The sequence below is a fragment of the Camelus ferus genome, chromosome 15 (genome assembly GCF_009834535.1).
Source record: "Camelus ferus isolate YT-003-E chromosome 15, BCGSAC_Cfer_1.0, whole genome shotgun sequence".
Lineage (NCBI taxonomy): Eukaryota > Metazoa > Chordata > Mammalia > Artiodactyla > Camelidae > Camelus > Camelus ferus.
This window is the reverse complement of record NC_045710.1, coordinates 30270182-30292118: the sequence shown is the minus strand read 5'-3', so window position 1 is coordinate 30292118 and position 21937 is coordinate 30270182. Positions and strand designations below refer to the sequence as shown.

The following is a 21937-nucleotide window of genomic DNA, read 5'->3' as shown; positions in this document are numbered from 1 at the left end:
CAGGAAGGGGTAAAAAGGACACAACATTCTTAGCCATTAGGAAAACGCAAAATCAAAACCACAGTGAGATACACTTCACATACAGACAATAACAAGTGTTGACAAGGATGTGGAGAAACTGGAACCCTAATACTTTGCTAGTGAGGATGTAAAATGGTGCACCTACTTTGGAAAACAGTTTGGCAGTTCCTCAAAATGTTAAACACAGAGTTGCCATCTGACCCAGCAATTCCACTCCTAAGTGTTATGTAAGAGAAAATATATGTCCACACAAAAAATTTGTAAATGAATGTTCATAGCAACATTATTCATAATATCCCAAAAGTGGAAATAACCCAAATTTTCATCAACTGATGAATGGATTTGAAAAAAAAAATTTGCAGTTCTAGTCTAAATCCAAGGGCCTGAGAACCAGGATTGCTGATGCTGTAAATCCTAGTCCAAGAGCAGGAGCCCAATGTCCCACTTAGTCAGGCAGAGAGAGAGAATTCTCCCTTCTTCCACCTTTTTGTTCTTTTCAAACCCTCAACTGACTGGACGAGGTCCTCCCACATTGGGGAAGACAATCTGGTTTACTGAGCCTACTGATTCAACTAATCTCTTCAAGGAAATACTGTTATGGATACACCCAGAATAATGTTTAACCAAGTATGTGGGCATCATACAGCCCAATGAAGTTGACACATAAAATTAACCATCACAATATCTCAATAAAGTTACTATTAAAAATTCATAAATTACTCTTCAAAACTGTCAAGGCCATGAAAAATAAGGAAAGACTGAGGTACTATCACAAACCAGAGGAGACTATGGAAACAAGACGCCTAAATGCAATGTCAGACTGAATCCTGGAACAGAAAAAAGATGTAAGTGGAAAGAATGGTAAAATCTGAATAGGGTCTTAAGTTTAGTTTATAGCAATGCATCTATGTTAATTTCTTAGTGTTGATAAAGGTGCCGTGGTTGTGTAAGCTGTCAACGGTTAGGGGAAACTGAGTGAATGGTATATGGGAACTCTAATATCTTTGCAGCTTTGCTTGTAAATCTAAAGCTATCCCAAAATAAAGTGTTTTTTAAAAAAATTTATTTTAAGAGTGACTTATTTATTTATTTGTTTTTTTTTTGGTGGGGGGGGGGATAGGTTTATTTATTTATTTTTAGAGGTACTGGGGATTGAACCCAGGACCTCATGCATACTAAGCATGTGATCTACCACTTGAGCTATACCCTCCTCCCAAAATGTTTTTTTTTAAACCCCCTCCACCAAAGGACATCTTTCTTAATTGGTCTTATGAATCTTACATTAGCCACAAATTGAATTCCCAACTTTTTTTTCACATAAAGAACCATGCGAGGTTCTCTGACTGGAAATTCAGCAAGCAGTTTTATACATCATTTAATCCACTGAATACAATAAACGAATAAAAAAAAAGTTCAAAGTTCCAAAATAATTTCAGAAGATTTTATTTCACAACAGCAGCAATGTAAGATCTGACAAAAGATAAAAAAATTATCAGGAAAATTATTTCCAAACCAGAATTATATGCCTAAACAAACCATCAGCCAAGTGTGAAAAATTTTCAGATAAGTGAAGGACTAGGAATTCTTTACATTTTAGAAGACTAATCAAAAGGAAAAGGTAAAACAATTATTAACCCCAAGGAAAACAAAAGTTTATATAAGAAAAAATTATGTGAATATTTACATATTCATAAAATACAAAGACTGATTATTAAGTTAAATAAAAGTCTGATATGTTGGAAACACAATGGAAAGGGAATAAAGAGAGAGATTTCTAAAGATGTAAATTAATAGTAGCAGTATAAGAGTGGTATCAATGCTAAAGCCACTGTCAGAGAAGTTGAAAATGATTGCAGAGTGGGAACCGGGCATATGACTATATACATATATGTACATATATGGCAGCTATATACTCATATACAACTTGAAAAAGTAATCAAATTTAAATTTAAAGTGAGGTGAGTCCTAATTAGATAAAGAGAATAAATTTGTGTGAATACTCTATATATAAAAAGGGAAGATTACTTACAATGACACCACATCAGGTTTTCTCAACCTTGGCACTACTGACCTTGGACCAGGTAATTCTTTGCTGTGGGGGCTCTCCTGTGCAGATAGGGTGTCTAGCAGGACCCCTGACCTATACCCACTGGATGACAGTAGCACCTCATATCCAGCTGTGACAACCAAAATTGTCCACACTTTGCCAAATGTCCCTGGGAGACAAAATTGCCCCTAGTTGAGGACCAGTGTTCTACATTATAGAACTGATGAACTATGGTTTTCATAACTGTATCTTAGTAACAAATATTTAAGGACTACCTATATAAGGAAAAGAGTATAATTTCATGCATCTTAAACCAAAAAAAGGGAAGAGAAGGACAAAGAGGAGAAAGAAATCTGGGAACCTTCAAATACTTCTATCCAAAGATATATTTTCTGTTGTTAATTCTACTTTAACAGATGTTAACAAATACAGGGTAAAGGGGGCCCTCAAGAAACAAACAAAACAAAAACTGGAACATCCACTGGAGTAGGTAAAATACAGAAATAAAAAGCCAAAAAAGAGAAGTTTAATGGGATAGATCAATGAAGTTTTTGAAGAAACACAACAAGCAGCATTTTGGAAAGTCCCTTCTGTTAGTGGCATGTGGATAGCACCAAAGCAACAAGACATTAATCCATGATCCTGGAGATTTCGTAACAAATGTGAAGGAAACTGTCAAAGAGGAATTCAAGGGGGGATAAATCCTCTCTTGATGCCACTTTTTCCTTTTTATTAATTTAATTTAATTTTACTATTTTTAGGGGGGAGGTAATTAGGTTTATTTATTTATGTTTAATGGAGGTACTGGGATTGAACCCAGGACCCTCATGCATGCCAAGCACGTGCTCTACCACTGAGCTATACCTACCCTCAACTTTTTTCTTTCATAGCTAGGATAAAGTGGAAATGTTCAAAAAAAGGCACTAAGGATTAGGAAGAGCCTCTTCTCCAAGGCCGGATGACAAATAAAATTGTTCTGATTACCAGGAAAATCTCAGGCATTTCCACAACCATGTGAACACGAGTACTCAAAACAACATACAGGATATACTGTGATAAAGCCCAGTGCTTTTCTGCATTAGGCTGTTGGTTGGAGAAGAGGATACTTCAACCTACAGTGGATAAACTGGTCATTTCAAAGGCAGATTATATAGTACGAACACAACGTTCAATAAAAAAAGTGCTAAACATGTAAACTTTAAAATGTTAAATTATATGATTTTTCTCCAATTATTGTACTTTTCCTTTGGTCCTCCTCCTACTAGCAATCCTAAAAGCCTAGGAACACTAAATAAATTCTTTATGCTACATTCATTTCTTAAGTAGTACTACTTATAGACTCAATAGCACCCTTTTGGCTAACTCAAATTTTTTTTTACACATACAAAGAAAATTACAAAATCTAACATCGTACAAAAATACCAGCATAAAGAAATGTACAGGAAGAAAACTGTCTTTACTTGAATTTTGTTTTAAAGATACTTATCACGTTTCTTTAACATGAATAGCCAAACTGGGGAGAGACTGCTAATCCACAGTGGAGTTCTATTTTATTACTTATATACTTAAAATTTAGCATTACAACTTATTTTTCGATAAACATTAAGTCTATAAAAATTTGTTTTCTCTGAAGATTAAAAAAAGACTTCAGACATATCATAAATTAAATTTACAAATTCTTTCAGCCCAATCTCCCTGCTTTGACCAATACAGAAATATGAAAACTACAAAACACAGAAAACACAATTAAGACATTTTTAACTATTTTACCTATTACAATTTATTTTGTATACATCCTCACAATCATGCATGTGTGAAATGACCCATGTAAAAGTTTACTAACTTTTCAGTATTATTTGTAACAGTAAAAAACTAAAATGAAGCAAAAATCCATCAATTAGGATTATATAAATTAGAAATATAAAACAGCCTTATGATCTGATATGGAGCTATACCCAAGATATTTCTTGCAAAAAGCACAATGTAACAATGCCATAATTTACTTTACAACTTAAGTGGAGACATTAAATTTAAGACACAAACACACACTTCACTGCTTTTATATGCATAAAATGTTTCTGCAAATCAACAAAATTCTAGAAACATTGATGGGCTGAAGGACTGTACAGGAATGCGACATTTTATTATTTATTCCCTATTTGGATGTCTGAACCATGTCAATATACTATATATTCTCCCCACTCCCTACCCACAACAACAACAACAAAAAATGTTCAAATTTTTAAAAGAAGAGGGCCGGATCAGTTTTCTGTAATTCTGACCAACAAAAAGGATTGCTCCATCACCCACTGCTTTTGGATTCCAGGTTATCCTGAGGATTAATCCAAACTGGGTATACCAGCCCCAATCACAATAACTCATAAACTCACTATGGCAATAAATTCCCAACTCCTATCTACTAATTATAGCTTTGTAGTCTTTGGAACATTTTTTGTTAAAAAAAAAATTCTGCTTATAGATAGGCATTTTCTGTTCATTTATTAGTTTCTGATATATATGACCACCTAAAAAAAATTCTACCTTCAAAAATTAACAGCTCTGGGTAAACCATGAACCAAAAAAAATTTCAGATTACACATTTTGAAATGAATGGAAATGCTTTTGCAATGCTGAATAACTTAGTCACAATGCATTTCCAAAATAATTTGATAACTCCGTTTCACAGAGACACAAAGAGATAAATCTCAATACTGTAAAGTATTTTTCCCAGTGACCTAATTGAAAGACATTTAACAGCATTCCAATGGGGGAAAGGGGAGGTAATATTTTTACAGTCTCAACACAATAATAATGAATTAATGACAGGCAAAGCCCATGTGTTTATCTCTTCTTTTCTAAGATGCCTTTAAAAATGATAGCATGAGAATTAGAAACAAAAGAACCTAAAATCACTACAAAGAGGGGGCCATCAATACATGAAAGATTTCAGAAAATTCTGGAAGACACAGACAGATAAGAGAGACTATCAGGGCAAACCAAAGTCCAAGATGACTATTTCATTTAACAGGGAAATACTAGAGATATTTCTACTAAGATCAGGAACAAGGTACAAATGACCATTTTACACATTACTATAAAACATGGCATTGGTGGTTTCACCTAATACAATCATACAAGAGAAAACAATTAAGAGACAAAGTCCGTAACATGCATGAAGGGAGCTGATGCTAGGGAAAATGGAACTGATGTACTTAGTAGAGCCCTGAAGAAATTCCACTCCATGACCAAACAGCCCTGGACATGCCCAGTCTTATCTGATCTTGGAAGCTAAGCAGGGTCAGACATACTGAGTATTGGATAGGAGACTGCCTGGAAATACCCTGTGCTGTAGGCTTAAAAAAAAAAAAGAGAGAGAGACAGACAGACAGAGACAAAAAGAAAGGAAGGAAAAAAAAATTCCAGTCTCAAGAACAGAACCTAGAAAAACCTGTTCCACATTCTAACAAGAAGCCCACCAACAGTCTGTCTAGATAAATGTAGCTCCTGGTCACCCCTGCTATTCCCTTAACTTTAAGAAAGCACAGATAGCTATGAATCATCTAATATTTGAGGAAAGACTACAGCACAAAAGATAAATACATAAGAAATCAAAACTCAAAAAACCTGAATCTAGAGGAAACAGGTGGTTTAAGCAACAAGAACTTTGAAGATAGAAATTCGAAATTCTAGAAAGATTTCATTCATAAAACAAACATAGGATGCATTGAAAAAGAACATTCAGAAAATAAAGAAGGGCCTCTGAAATTTTAAAATATGGTATGCAAAATTAAAATATCACCAGATGGACTAGAAGATAAAAGTCAAAGACTGCGCTCAAAATCAAAAACAAGTAAGAATGTAAAAAATGAGGGGAAAAACAAGAGACAGACAATCCTCAATCTAAAAAGTCTAATTTACAAGCAATAAAAGTACTGGAAAGAACTCATACAAAATCAACAACAAAAAACAAATATCCTGATTAAAAACTGGGCAGAAGAAATGAACAGACATTTTTTCAAAGAAGACATATAGATGGTCAACAGGCACATGAAAAGATGTTCAACATCACTATTATTAAGCAAATGGAAATCAAAACCACAATGAGACAAAACCACAATAAAACAACCTCACCCCTGCTAGAATGGCAAAAAAAAAAAAAAAAAAGGCAAGAAATAACAAGTATTGGTGAGAATGTGGAGAAAAGGGAACCCTCACACACCATTCATGGGAATTTAATTAGTGCAGCCACTGTGGAAAACAGTATGTAAATTCCTCAAAAAATTAAGAACAGAATTACTATATGATCTAGCTATTCAACTTCGGGGTATTTATCCACATAATATGAAAACACTAATTCTAAAAGATATATGGATCCAGCAATCCCACTTCTGGGCATATATCCAGAGGAAACTCTAATTCGAAAAGATACGTGCACCCCAATGTCTACTGCAGTACTATTTACAACAGCCAAGACATGGAAACAACCTAAATGTCCATCGACAGATGACCAGTCAAAGATGAGGTAATATATATACAATGGAATAATATCAGACATTAAAAAAAAAAAAAGAATGAAATAATGCCATTTGCATCAACATAGATGGACCTAGAGATCATCATCCTAAGTGAATTAAGGCAGAAAGAGAAACATTTAAAATACCATTACGATATCACTTTTATATGGAATCTCTAAAATAAAGACACAAATGAACTTTGTGAAACAGACTCACAGACCTAGAAAGCAAACTTATAGTTACCAGGGAAGAAACAGGGTGGAAAGGGATAAACTGGGAGTTTGAGATTTGCACATACTAACTACCATATATAAAATAAATAATGAGTATATACTGTATAGCACAGGGAACTATATTCAATATCTTGTAGTAACCTATAATAAAAAAGAATATGAAAACAAATATATGTATATATATGTATGACTGAAACATTATGCTGTACACCAGAAATTGACACAACATTGTAAACTGGCTACACGTCAATTTAAAAAAAAATTTTAAAACTATTAGACAAGAAGGAAAGAAAGAAGGAAAGGTAGAAATAAAGAAGGAAAGGAAGGAAGGAAGGAAAGAAAGGAAGGAAGAAAGGAAGAAAAGAAAAGAAAGGAGAGGAGAGGAAGGGAGAGGAGAGGAAGGGAAAGGAAAGGAGAGGAGAGGAAGGGAGAGGAGAGGAGAGGAGGGGACAGGAGGGGAGAGGAGAGGAGGGGAGGGGAGGGGAGAGGAGAGGAGAGGAGAGGGAAGGAAAAGATATACACACCTCCCACTGTGTTCACTGCAGCATTATTTACAATAGCCAAGACATGGAAACAAACTGAGCGCCCATCAATAGATGAATGGATAAAGAAGATGTGGGATACATATACAATGGAATATTAATCAGCCATAAAAAAAGATAAAATCTTGACATTTGCAACAACGTGGATATTATGCTAAAGTGAAATAAGTTAGACAAAGAAATATGATTTCACTCATGTGGAATAAAATAAACAAATAATAAATAAATGAACAAACCAAACCAAACACATAGATCCAGAGAACAGTGGTTACCAAAGGGGCAGGGCCAGGGGGAGAACAAAATAGGTAAAGAGAAATCTCCTGTATGGCGATGAACGGAAATTAAACTTTTTGTGGTTAGTAGTATATATTGAAATAGGAGTATAATATAGTACATAATGTTAGATACCAGTGTTACCTCAAGAAAAAATGAATTTTAAAAAAGCATTAAATTTTTAAAACATCAAAAATACTGGTAGAAAGAAAGAAATATTAGAAAAAAAATTCCAGCTATAAAGGAAAACAGATATCTCCCAATTAAAATGGTCTATCAAACATCCTTACCACTGAGGTGTCACTGAAATCTCAGGAGACAATGAGTAAGAGAATTCTAAGATTTAAAAGAAGGGGAAAAAACAGGTAGTATGCAAAGTATGGAAAATCTATGTGTTCAATGACAAGAGATGTTTGAAGACAATGGGGTCATTTTCAACCCAAAGTTCAATGTCAAGCCAAACTATGTATCATGTGTGTAGTAATAAGTTATCTATGAATTTCATTCCAGAATGGCATAGGAAATATTACAAAATATATAAAAGAGAGGTTGAGTATGTTCAAAGTTGAGAGCCACTGCTGTAAGTTGTCAATACACTAAAACGTAAAACTAGAATTAAGAATCAGAACCAACAAACATAGAAGCCTTCCAATTAGTATATGAAGAAGGAACAGTTAATTAGAAGGTCACCACTGTGACTTAATGGAACTCTGGGCAATAATCATCAAATACCAGTAACATCCAGAAATGAGAGATTTTATACCTCCTGATCTACAATACCACCTATGAAGAAGTTTTTGTCTCTTGTCCTTCCCCATTCCCCCCAGGAAGAAGGAAAGAGGAAGGGGAGAGGAAAACACACTCTCTATTACCAATTCACGAGAAATATGAGGGAGAGGGGAACACGGTTGAACAAGATGGGAATATAATCAGCAAGATTCAAATGCTGAGAAACAAAACCCTCATTTCATCAACAAAAAAACTGCAAGGGGGAAAAAAGAGAGAGAGAGAAAAAGAAAAGCTTTCCTTTATCTTCCCCTAGGGCCAGCCAAATGATTTGGCACCAGATACTGAAAAGACCGCTCCTTCCCCACTATACCACAGTGGTGCCTTCATCAAGTAACAAGATGTATTATGTATGCAGGTCTGTTTCAGCTTTTCTATTCTGTCCGACCGGTTTATTTCTCAATCCACTTATCAATACCACCCTACATTAATTATTATAACTATACAAGTGTCTTAATATCTAATGATATAAACCTCTAACATTTTTTTAATTCAAGACTCTGTCAATGGTTCTTAAACTTTTTGGTCTCAAAATATCTTCATGTTTCTAAAAATTCATTAAGGACCTCAAAGAATTATTGCTTTTGTGAGTTGTATCTATCAATATTTACCATGTTGGAAATTAAAACTGAAAAAAGTTAACATTTAACATTAATTTAAAATAATAATAAATGTATTAGCAAATATGTTAGAATAATTACTATATTTTCCCAAAAAATTTAATGAAAACAGTGCCACTGTCTTACACTTTTCCAAATCTCTTCATTGTCTGGCTTAACAGACAACTAGGTTTTCACATGAGTAACTAGTTTAATTCATTTTCAGGAAACATCCATCAAATACTCATGTCTAAATAACCATAGTTTGTCTCTCAGTGGTTATTTTAAGCAAAAATGGTATTCCATTAAAAAGGCAGCTAGTTCCACTCACGTTTCAAACAAGCTCATGAGTTTTTTCTCAAGATGACCATCACACTTTCATATGCAGAAGTGATTAAAGCATACTTCCCATTTCATCACACAGAACATTAAAAAGATGTGTAATCTCTTCTCTTCCCCCAGTTCTACTGATATAATTGACATACACAGAACTTTAAAAAGATGTTGTTATCTTTTCTTTGTCCGCAGTTCTATTGATATAATTGACATAAAAGTTTAAGGGATACAGTATAATAATTTGACTTATACACATCATAAAACGAAGATGAGTTATGTCTTGAAACAAGGTACAGGTGATGGTTGTACAATGTTATTAGTATACACAATGCCACTGACTAGACCCTATACACTGTACAGTGGTTAATTTGATGTGGACTTTTCAATTTAAAACAAAAGGCACTTAAGATTTGTTAAAATCAATAAACTATTAATCTCTCAAGAACATTCTTAGTTAAAGCTTGTCTTTTTTCTCTCCCTTTTCTTTTTAACTGCAAACATACACAATACAGTGACAAGTATAGCAAAGATCAGTGCCACTAACTTGATTCCTGCTAAGGTGCCAGCAGTTTACCCACCACTGCTTTTGCACATGATTTTTGCTTTCGTAAGTGACTTTTCCTTTTGCAAAATCAACACAGGGAAAAGGCGAATAACATCTTACTGCTGTTAGCATCTGAATGGGTCTGGAGGACACCCAGGAGTACTCAAATCATGCTTTGAAAACTCCTTTTCACTGTTCTTAGTCCTTCCCATTCCCCAAAATTTTAGTATCAACTTCTCAATTTATACACATACACACACTCACACAGAACCCTGCTAAGCTTTTCTCTGGAATTACACTGAATCTTTGGATCAATTTGGGGAAAACTGACATATTGCCATGCATTAACTTAAATTTTCCATTCCTTTAGCAGTACTTTGTAGTTTCTATGTAGTTTTTACACATCTTCCCCCCTTTTTTAGATATCTGTCTTTAGATTTATTCCTAAATATTTGCTATTTCTTGATATTATAAAAAGTACCTTTTAAGCTTAGTTTTCTAACTAACCCCTCCTCATACCATATACATAAAACAGACTTAAATACAAAAGATGAAACAGTAAAACTTCAAGAAAACATGGAGTATCTTCAGTCTTAAGAAATCTTTGCCCATTCCAAGACAGTGACACTTGGACTGGTTTCTGAATGAGCACTCCTTCTAAGTAACAAAGTATTCTTACTCTAGATTCATTCTCCTCCTTCACATACGTCAAACCTATCAGGCATGTCTGTTAACGTCCCAAGAATGGAATTTTTCCAGCCTTTATTTAACTGTCCTCCTCCCCTCCTCCTGCTGTTCCATCGTTCATTTTCCAACCATATTTCTCACATATTTAAAAACAAATCAACCAACCTAGAAAGAGGAAAGTTGACAACAGCAGCACTGAAAAATAAGTACTACTTAACAAGAGAGGAAGCTGCCCCAAGGAGAGCAGCAGCTCTGCCGTTCATTCCAAGCAAACGCCGACAACACGCGGCCCAAATCCAACAAACGCACGTAGGATTAGAAAAGAAAAATGCATTGACGATACATCAAAATGTCAGTGCTGCTGGGTGGAGGAATTACAGGGGTCTGTGTGTGTGTCTGTGTCCTTTTTAGTATTTACCCCATTTCAACAATAAATTATAATTCTTTCACTATCAGAAAATAAATAATAAGTCTATTTTTAAATTTTAATATGTAATGATGTTGAGGGAACAGCAAAATGAGCATATTCACAATATACTGTAGTAGGAATATAAATTGACAGAATATTTCTTGAAGGAAATTTAGCACTTTGCAATAAAAATATTTGAAAAACATACCCTTAGGTTTGCTATCAAATAGTAATAGTAGTAGCTAATGTTACTACTTTACTACTGGGGAAGAGAAGATAAAGAGTTTAGTTTTTCACAGATTTCCATCTATTATGCCTTCATCAAAACCAGCCATGCAGTCAGGCAAGGAAGGGGATAAAAATACATGTAAAATGGCATTTTCCCTCTCTATCTAATGTCCAAATGTGCAAATTTTAAAATAATACTCTTTCCATTATATCTTTAATGTGTTTTCCTTTCAGAAAAAGATGGAAATATAAAGCAAAAATATGAAAGTTGGTTGCATTTTCTGATATTAAAACAATTCTGAGATCTATCAAACACCAAGTTCCTAACTACACTTGTGGTATAGACTCACACTTAGTAATGTAAATGATCTGATTTATTCTCAAAAAATCATTAACTAAAAATAAAGAAAACAATTCTGCAATAAACATATTTCTACACACTTGCATGAGAACTTCTGTTAGGTAAAAATCAAAGTGGAACTGCTACATCAAAGGATATACGCACATTAAAATTTGATTTTTCTGATTACACAAACACAAATATAGAAGAGTTATTTATTTCCCTACCTTCACAAACACTGGATGTTAAGACAGGAACTACAGTATTCCATTCCCCCAAATATCTCTTATCGGCTAGAAGCTTTTCCATTTCTCCCTTTCTCATGGTTGTGGTATATGGCTCATAAATTCATTTTGTTTGGTGACTAATATATATACAAAATAGATTTCCTATTCCTAGCCTTCCATGTAAAAGCTTGGTGTTGACTCTAAGTAAGTCACTCTCCCTCAGAGTCCTAAGCAACTTGTGATTCCATATATTAATCTTTAATTCTCATAAAGAGAGAAAGGCACACAATCTAAAATTTCATTTAAGGTCAATAGTAATGGAGAAGAGATATTCCTCTATCTGTTGATTCTTTTATTTCCTTAAAGAACGAAAATAAAATTAAATGAAAACTAGGCAAGCTTCAGATTCTAACTGGTACTGTGTACTGTGTTCCACTGCTGGCAGGAAAAATAAAAAAAGGAAGATACTAAACTTTAAGAATCCTACATGCTAAGATGTTGTCTGACTTCAACAATCTACACAAGTTATACATAATCTCTAAGATTTTAATCAGCAACTGAAGATACTTCTTTCAGCTGAATTAAGAAAGCTCCTCATCTTGGAGATGAAGAGACAATGTAGAGGCAGCATCACATTGTTTAAACCAAGAAATGTTCACTATAAACTGCGGTTGCAGCCAGCCTTCTATGGAGCAATAAAAGTGATTATGGTGATGATATTGATTGTACTCTGGAATCCTAACCTAAAAATTGTTTAAAAGGAAAAGAATGTAAAGCTTTCTCTGAAGCACCCTGCCACTAAGAGCCTGCTTGGAGGCCAGAGCTGCTGCCGTTGCACCAGAAGAACGTGAAAAAGCAGAGCGACTCGGTTAAGGGAAAGCGCCAAGCGCCAAGATGGGCTTTCTGCTGCCGCCCACAAGCAGAGGGACTCTGAGACGATGCAGCAGAAGCAGAAAAAGGCAAATGAGAAGAAGGAGGAACCCAAGTAGCTTTGTGGCTTCGTGTCCAACCCTCTTGCCCTTTGCCTGTGTGCCTGAAGCCAGTCCCACCACACTAGCATTTCTCCTGTAGTGCTCATTCCCTTTGCCCTGAGTTTGCAGCGCGGCCCTTTTGTGCTTCCTTCCCCTCAGGTAGCCTCTCTCCCCCTGGGTCACTCCTGGGGGTGAGGGGGTTACCCCTTCCCAGTGTTTTTGATTCCTGTGGGGCTCACCATAAAGTATTAAAAGTAGCTTTGTAATTCCAAAAAAGAGAGAGAGAGACTGCTTGAATACTGTGCATCTATATATTTAAGACCTATCCTACTACTGATATTAAATTCAGGTTCTGTGAGAGTTCCTCTGGATTTTTAAAAAAAGCATAGTCAAAGTTCAGCAACAAGGTAAACAGGCTCACCACTGATGTTCTGAGGAAAAGCCAGGTCTAATGACATGGATATAATGGCTTCTCTACCACCACTCACTCCTTATAACAAGACTAGTCCAAAAACCCTTACTATGGAACAAATTGAGGCCAATAATCGAAGGGTACCTAAAGAAATGCTTTTAAGACACAATGAAGCATAACTTCAAAGGCTGTAGTCCAGACCCCAATGTTGGCAAGCAGGAAAAGATTGGCTCTGTTTAAATATGACTAACTAGCTGCACCAGAAGCTAGGAAGAGGCATTAATCATTACACATACAATGCTGTAATTAGCAGCTTTTAAAAGCCAAGCTTTGTGTGTGCAAGATGAGGAAAAAACTGACATTTGACCACACATCCCAAACCTCAGGCACCCAATCAAGCAGGTAGTTTCCAGTCACTACGTATATTTTTCTAACACTGTAACATCATCTTTTAGTATAATAGTATAGTTTATATGCTTAACTCAGTTTTTAATCTAGTTCTGCTCGTTTGACTTAGAAAAGTTACGTGAAAAAATAAAAAATCAAACAGCCTATCTATTCAACAAGCTACTGAATAGCTTCCTTTCTGTCTGATACCTTTTAACACTTAAGGCATGTATAGCATCATAATACTGTATATCTGCAGCCACATGACCTGGGTCCAATTTCTGAACCTACCATTTAAAAGCTGTGAGACTGACAAATTACTTAACTTTTTTGTGCTTCAGTTTCCTCATCTGTAAAATGGGGATTATAAAAGAACCTAAAAGTTCAACAAATGTTAGAATTTTTAAAAAGCCAAGTTCAATAAATATGGACTCTATATAACTGAATATAGTATTCTATATATATGTATATGCATATCTATATGTGTATATATAAAAATATGTGACAGGTCTAACAGCTGGCATAATAATAAATTTTACAGTGCTTCGTTGCATATGCAGCATGTAATCTATTATTAATGACCTAAGACACCGTGCATGAAGTAGGCTGCCTTACCCTTTCCCCCCGAAAAATGTTCCAAAGGAATTCTCATGTTCAAGTCCTGTCTATCTCACAAACAAGAGATGAATCACTAACTCTACCGAAAACTGTCCTGGTCCTTCCTATTCTTTCTCTTCCAATGGAATCAGAAGGAAGAGTTGTCTCCCTGCCACTTTGAGAAGCTTGTCATATCCAGTTAGTTATTACAGCTCACAAACTACAAAGGCCCTAGGGAATGCCTCAGTTAGGTTTTCTATGTTCCATACATCACCAAGGAAATTCTGGGCACTTCATAATGTTCCTGAGAATAAAAAGCCAGTATTCATCAAATTACCCCTCTTTGCTGCCAAAGAACAACAGGACTTCAGTAATTTTTTTCCTGTTATAGCACAAATAGATAGGGCATGACTTCAACATGAGCAGAATGTCAGGATCACTCCAACGTGCACTTGTTCTCCATCAGCATGAGGGCTGGTTAGCGCAGCTCCATGCTTTGGCCAGAGACTGCCCCTAATTCCATTCAGCTGTTTGGCTCTGCCTGCATCTCAACTTGAAGAACAAAAAAACCAAAAGCCTCAAATGCCTGTATCTCTTCCTCATAATTCAAAAGAATTGCCACCAGTTAAACTCCTTGCATTTACAAGCCGGGGGCCTTGTCTCATTCATCAAGCCGTTAGTAAGCTCCCTAACTGAGAATATACTCAGGAAATGTGTTTAACATGACTGAATCATCATGTATTCTATGTAATTTCTATGTTCAACATAAGAAGGTCTTGAAAATTACATTTTAATATACTCTCTCAGTCTGTATGGAAGATGAGAAATATATCACTAGTTTTTCCATTCCAAGCAATCTGTTTAAAGAAACCAACATTACTTATAAACAGATTCCAAGCTATCAGGAGGGTAAATTAAAAATATACTTGTGTGTTTTGAATACATCTTTAAAATCATTTGTCAGATTCTTCTGCTGGCAAGATTCTTATGACTGGCCACATAACTTCTTGGGTTTAAAGTGAATCTTTATGTTCTAGCTTCTTCCAATTAAATAATAAATGCATATGACTCTTCAGTATTTATTAGTTACATACATCTTTAAGAAAATTACAAAATATGTTTTCATGTTTTATCTCTTTAAGCAAAAAGTAACTTCCTTTCCTACTTCTTAAAATAACCCCTATTTGTAGGGAAAGTGACTGTTTCCACATTACTTGGCCTGATTATTTTTCCCAGTAAAAGACCTAAATCACACAGAATATACTAACTCTAGCCAATCTAAATACAGTGTCCCTTAAAAAACCTAAGTAAAGCAAGAATATGATGTTCACTACTGAGGGGGATCAAGTTATTTCTGAAAAGATTTGCAGGAAAAGGAATTCTGGTATCCTTGTCATACATTTCCTGCCTTAGAAAATAAAATCTCTGTGTCTACTTCTGAACCAAATCAGAGCTTTAGGAAGTCTCCAAACCGGTCTGAGCCCAAAATAGAGAGACTTATATCAACATTCAAAGCTAAAGAGGAGGGGCCCATTTGTTGAAATACACAGTTAATATTTTCAATTAAAAAAAAGGTTAATGTGTTTTGGCAGTATGTTTTGTTTCCGTATATAAAGTGTTTTTAAGACAATTATGACTACTGAAGAACTGAATAAAAGCAGGAAAGATTGTGAACAAAAGTTGAAGGAACTTCTTTAACGTGAGGGGACAAAACACTGCATCCCCCACATCCATGACCCTGGACACACGCTGCTCCCTGCACATACCCTTGCTCGCCTGTTCCCTTTACCTGAAACACGCCCCACAGTCTCTCGAAGGTTGAGTAAATGCCAACCTCTTCTGAAGTTTTCCTGACACCAAGTAAATGCCTGTCTTTTGAGTTCAAATATTTTGTCACACCTTCAAATAAGATGCACCTATTACAGACAGCACAGAGAAAGAGCTCACCTGGATCTATACTTAAATCTTACTACCACCAGATCATAAAAGACCATCCCATTCTCCTAAAACTACAAACCAGGAACTGGATTTCACTTCTACATCCCACCAATGCACAGAGCAGATGCAAGCTGAGTAATGAAAAATATTAAGTTTTCATCCCAGAGGTCCCCCCAAAAAATAAATAAGTGAAAAGTCTTATATCCTATAAGGTCAAGAGACATCTGCCTGGGAACCCGATCTTGGGATCTAGTTCTTGGATTTTAATAACTATAAAACTTTTTAGGAATCTGAAGAGGACCAACATTTCCTAAAATGGAAGTACATTAGAAAAGTCTCTATTAAAACAAAGCTAACATGGTTACTTTACTACAGAACATTTGCAGGGCTTTAAAATGTTAATACACACTATGGATTTCCAAGATAAAATTACATAATAAAGCCTTTAGTGAACTAATTTGAGCAAGATTGTCAGGAGAGTTTGGAAAATGCTTCAAAAAGGTTGTTTTAGTTTTCTTTTCCCCCCAATTGTCACAATGTTACTGAGTACTTCAAATCAACTTCTAAAAAGTTCTTACCTGATATGTGTTGCAGGCAGAGATTCATACTGGCGTGACAAAAAGAGTTCCCTATGTTTCAACTGATGTTTCTGTTTATCAGTCAAGTCAGCCTCAATTGTTGTTTCAGATTCTTCCTCAATTTCTTCTACAAAAATAAAATTCAAAAAATTCATTACTACAAAGCACACTATCCATTTGGTTATTAAGACAGATCAAATCAGCCTTTATTCACTATTTTCTTCAAACTAATTGATTTTAAATTTATATATTTAACTTGCTACTCGAATTACAACCATAAAATTAAGTTACCAGACCTCAGAGGAAGAGGAAGAACTCCAATTTTAAAATGGCAGATGGAACATATGCATATATTTCCTCTTCCCCCATGAAACCACACCAAAATAGCAACTAAAATGTATTAACATTTCAATGACAATGAAAAATGAAGCAACAATGGAAGAAAGATTTATTTTTTTAAGTTTTAGATTAAAAAAAGTTTTAGAAGATGGAAAGCAGACATAAAAAAAAAGGTACACACTTAGTGAGGAGAAGGAAGTGACAATCTATGTGCATACAGAGAGGGATGCCATGGGGCAGGCAGGCACAGGGGGTGCACTGACTTAGCCCTTGAAGATGCCAAGTACCCTGGAAAGAAGAGTGGGGTGAGAGCTAAAAAAGAGAAGGAAAGGGCTGAAAGTCTATCTACAACACAATCACTGAATCCCTGAATACTCCATTTAGAAAGTATAATCAGAAAACAAGAAATAGGTTAACACATTTCAAAATTAATAACACAAATAAAAAAGTAATAGGAGGATAAGATAATATTACCAAAATCTCCCAAGAATAATAATAAAAAAAGGGATAACTTGAAAACCTAAAGACTGAAAACAGAACAATGAATGAGGTCCAACAACCCACTAATAGAAGTCTCAGAAAGAAAAAATAGAGAAAACAGATTCTTTTACTTCTTTTTGGGGGGGAAAGGGATGAGGGAGGACCTATCAAAGAAATGATTCAAGAAAATTTCCCCTTACTGAACAAGATGAGTGTCCAGATTAAATTCCCAACATACTTAATTTTTTTGTTTAAGTAGTAACATGGGAAGATCCCAAACATTCACAGGAAGGAAGTATCGGCACGAGCAAAGAAACCAGAATTAGAGTGGAATCACAGAATAGCAACACTATGTGCTAAGATGGCAGAGCAATGCCACCCAAGATAAAAAGTGATAGTCAACCTAGAACTGCATATTAAGCTATCACATCTGAAAATAGAGTAAGGACAACCTTCTATTCATTCAATCAAGATTTACAGTCCACCCTTGAACAATGTGAGTTTGAACTGCACAAGTCCACTTACATGTGAATTTTTTTCAATATTGTATTTACAGTACACTGGAAAAATTTTTGGAGATTTGCAACAATTTGAAAAAGGTCAGATAAAACACATAGATCAGAAATACGGAAAAAATTAAGAAAAAGGTATGTCATGAATTCATAAAATAAATGTAGGTAATAGTCTATCCTTACAGAGGCATAGAGTGATTTTTATATAAACACTGTGTTAGTTTTCTAACTGCCCTATAACTTTCAAAGAGTTTACATTACCATACATTATATTGTGCCTCCCTCTCCCTCCCTCTCATAATTGGAGAAACTGCTTTATCAGCCTGCTGGGTTTTTTTTTTTAACGTAAAAATGTTTCCAATAGTGTACTATTTATATGACTGTAATACTATTTATATGCTATAAAAATTTTTAAGTGATTTATTAATTATCATATAGGCTAAGCTATTGTGAAACAATGGTATTTTTACACTAGGCTACCATAAAGAATCATATTGCTACCTCTCCATCATTAATGCATGGATCATTATACCTGTAAATAAATAAGAATTTTTCACATGTTTTTTTCATTTTTGATGACTAGTGTTAGTAATATAGATAACACCTACAGTGTTTTGTATTGTATAAGACAATACTGACATAGGTACTGCCAGACAATTCATAATCAGACAACATAAACTTATGTATCAATAAATACAGCATTGTACTATAAATGTATTTTCTCTTCCTTATGATTTTCCTTAATATTTTCTTTTCTCTAGTTATTTTAAGAATACAGTACATAATCCACATAACATACAAAATATGTGTTAATCAACTGTTTATGTTAAGATTTCTGGTCAACAGTAGGCTACTAGTTAAGCTTGGCTGGGGGAAGTCAAGTTATACACAGAATTTCAGCTGTGCAGGGAATCAGCACCCTAACCTCTGCAGTGTTGAAGAGTCAATTGTATTAATAGGCACCAGAGCAGGCTGCTATCAAGGCGCTGGAGATGATCAGTGAGCAAAAAAGTTACTACTAAGAAGAAAATTCAAAGTGTTTGCCTTTAGGAAGCAGAGTTGGAAGAAACGGACAGGAAAGAGAGAAAGTTTTACCTGAGATTTTTTTTTAATCCTGCATTTAATACTCTTTTTAAAGGAAAAAAACAAAAAACCGCAGATGTCATTTACAGATATAATTCCAAATAATTTATAAAATTTTTAAAAATATAAAACCTGTAGAGGCTCACAGATCCTCTGCAGCCTTACCTGGACCAGAGCGGGTAGCTATGGGAATAGCAGGAGCACTGAGAACTCAGTCCGGGAGTAGGCAGCTGGCTTTTCACACAGGAAGTAAAGCGCCAGGTTAGGCCTCAGAGGCCGTAACTTTTGAACACTGACTGGCAACACACACACAGCACGTTTCTGTTCCTCACTATTCTTTAAATTTTCTTACATATGGACCCAGGACCACAAAAGAAGTTTTATCATACAGGAGCCCCTCGCTGTAGTTCCTCTGGATCGTGTGAGGGCAATGAATGGGCTAGGTGTCAGGTCTTCTCTACTTTCAAACTTTTAAAACTCTGAATTGAAAATGAACCTGTAAAACTTTGAAACTGATTTAGAAAAAGATACACCAAGCTCAAAAACAGAATAATGTGATTTAAGATTCTCTGAATGTTCTTTATAATGAACTACTCAAAGGGAAGCACAGAACTACCAGAGCCATTTACTTGCAAGTCTAATAACATTTTACCAGTGGAGACCAATGATGTTATTGCTGCACTGGCACTATTAAAAACCAGCAAATACCACATACAAAATTATACTCTTTACCTAATTAGGATTTGATAAATTGCTGTTCCGTAAAACGCAGCTAACTGAATTCTAATGTGTACCCTATAGGGCTAAAGCAGCAACAAGCTCTACAAATAATGGTAATAGCAGCCAATCTTGACCAAAATCTCTAAGTTTAACCTAACCAAACACAGAAATCACCATAAGAGCATCTGAAACTTTTTTTTTCAAATTTACAAGTTAAATTTCATTTATATACTTGTATACACTTATATTGGCTTCTGAATAGGAATGACTCCCATGCCATTAACATCCTAAACACATTAAATAACCATAATGACAAAAACTGGCATTTAGAAAATAAAAAAATTTAAAAGACTAAATATAGCTATTATCATCAAAAATCATGTCCATGGTAATATATTTATATTATAATGTTTTAAACCATTTTACAAAGCTTGATGAAACATTAAATTTGCCACCTTCTAAAAGTTTTTAAAGTAGAAGTCCCACACAAACATCACAATGATAGAAAGACTGATACCAAATTATTTACTGCACTTTCTTTACAGGTGGCAGAGCTTCAGAAAACATAGTTTATTAGCAGTAAGGCATGGGGGGCATGGATGGGAGCAAGAATACAGAAGGAAACTATACTGAGGGAATGTATGAAGATCTAAATAAATGGAAAAACTATGTTCACAGATCGGAAGATTTAATATTGTTAAGATGGCAATACTCCTTATCTACAGATTCAGTACAACCTCTACCAAAATTCCAATTACCTTTTTTGTAAAACTTGGCAAACTAATCCTAAAATTTGTATGGACATGTAAGCTACCTAGAATAGCCCAAATAATTTTGAAAAAGAAAAAATTTAAGAGGACTCATACTTCCAGATTTCAAAGCTTACTTCAAAGCTACAACAACCAAGACTACATGGTATTGGAATAAGGATAGGCACAAATTAAATACAATATAACTGAGAGTCCAGAAATAAGCCCATAAATTTCTAGTTAAATGATTTTGGAAAAGTGTGCCAAGACAACTCACTGGGGAAATGAATAGTCTTTTCTAAAAATGGTGCTAAATAAATCTTCATGATCTTAGGATAGGCAAGTTTCTTCACTATGGCACCCAAAATAAATCATAAGCAACCAAAGAAAAAACAGATAAACTGGAATTAACATTAAAATGTTTGTCCTTAAAAGGATACTCTCAAGAAAGAAGACAACCCATAGAACTGGAAAAAATATTTGCAAATCATGTCTCTCATAAGGATCTAGTATCCAGGATATATAAAGAACTCTTATAATTCAACAATAAAAAGAAAACCCAATTAAATAATGGGCAATGGATTTGAATAGACATTTCTCCAGAAGATGCACAAAGAGCCAGTAAGTACATGAAAAGATGTCTGACATCATTAGTCACTAGGGAAATGCAAATCAAAACTACAATGAGATTATTTCCTATAGACTAGGATGACTATAATCAAAAAGATAGTAAGTAAAAATGTGGAGAAATTGTAATCTTCGTACATTATTGATGGGAATATCAAATGGTGCAGCTGCATTGTAAAACAGCCCAACAGTTCCTCAAATTGCTAAAAAGAGTTACCATATAACCATGTGATTACATTCCTAGGTCAAGAGAACTGGAAATATGTCAACATGAAAACCTGAACATGAATGTTTATAGTAGCATTACTCATAGCTGCCAAAAAATGGAAACAACCCAAATGTCTGATAAATGGATAAACAAAGGTATATCCATACAACGGGGTATTTATCATTCAGCCATAAAGAGGAAGTAAATGCTGATCATGCCACAACATGGATGAACCTTGAGACATTATACTAAATGAAACATTACAAAAGTGAAAAACACAAAACGCCACATATTATATGATTCCATTTATCTGAAAAATCCAGAATAGGCAAATCCAGAGAGACAGAAGTAGACCAGTGGCTGCCAGAGGATAAGTGGACAGGGAAATAGACAGGAGTGACTGCTAATAGATGCAGGGTTTCTTCTTAGAGTGATAAAAATGTCCTGGAATTAAATGATAGTTACAGTTGCATAAATTTGTGAATATACTAAAAGCCACTAAATTATATACCTTTTAAAGTGGTAGATTATATATGGTATGTAAATTATA

General features: G+C 34.8%; 1 protein-coding gene and 1 pseudogene across 11 annotated transcripts in view; one reads left to right on the top strand and one right to left on the bottom strand.

The window, feature by feature from the left end:
- MTA3 (metastasis associated 1 family member 3) overlaps window positions 1–21937 on the bottom strand; it is a 174527-nt gene that overhangs the window by 78621 nt on the left and 73969 nt on the right. For all 11 annotated transcript variants that reach the window (XR_001365227.2, XM_014554613.2, XM_014554614.2 and 8 more), the window contains exon 4: window positions 16670–16796. Coding sequence is in view for 10 of the 11 variants with exons in the window: in XM_014554613.2 (XP_014410099.1) it covers window positions 16670–16796 (127 nt within the window). In the remaining variant the exon portion in view is untranslated. The remainder of the gene's footprint in view (window positions 1–16669; window positions 16797–21937) is intronic.
- On the top strand, window positions 9620–12834 carry LOC102507847 (annotated as a pseudogene).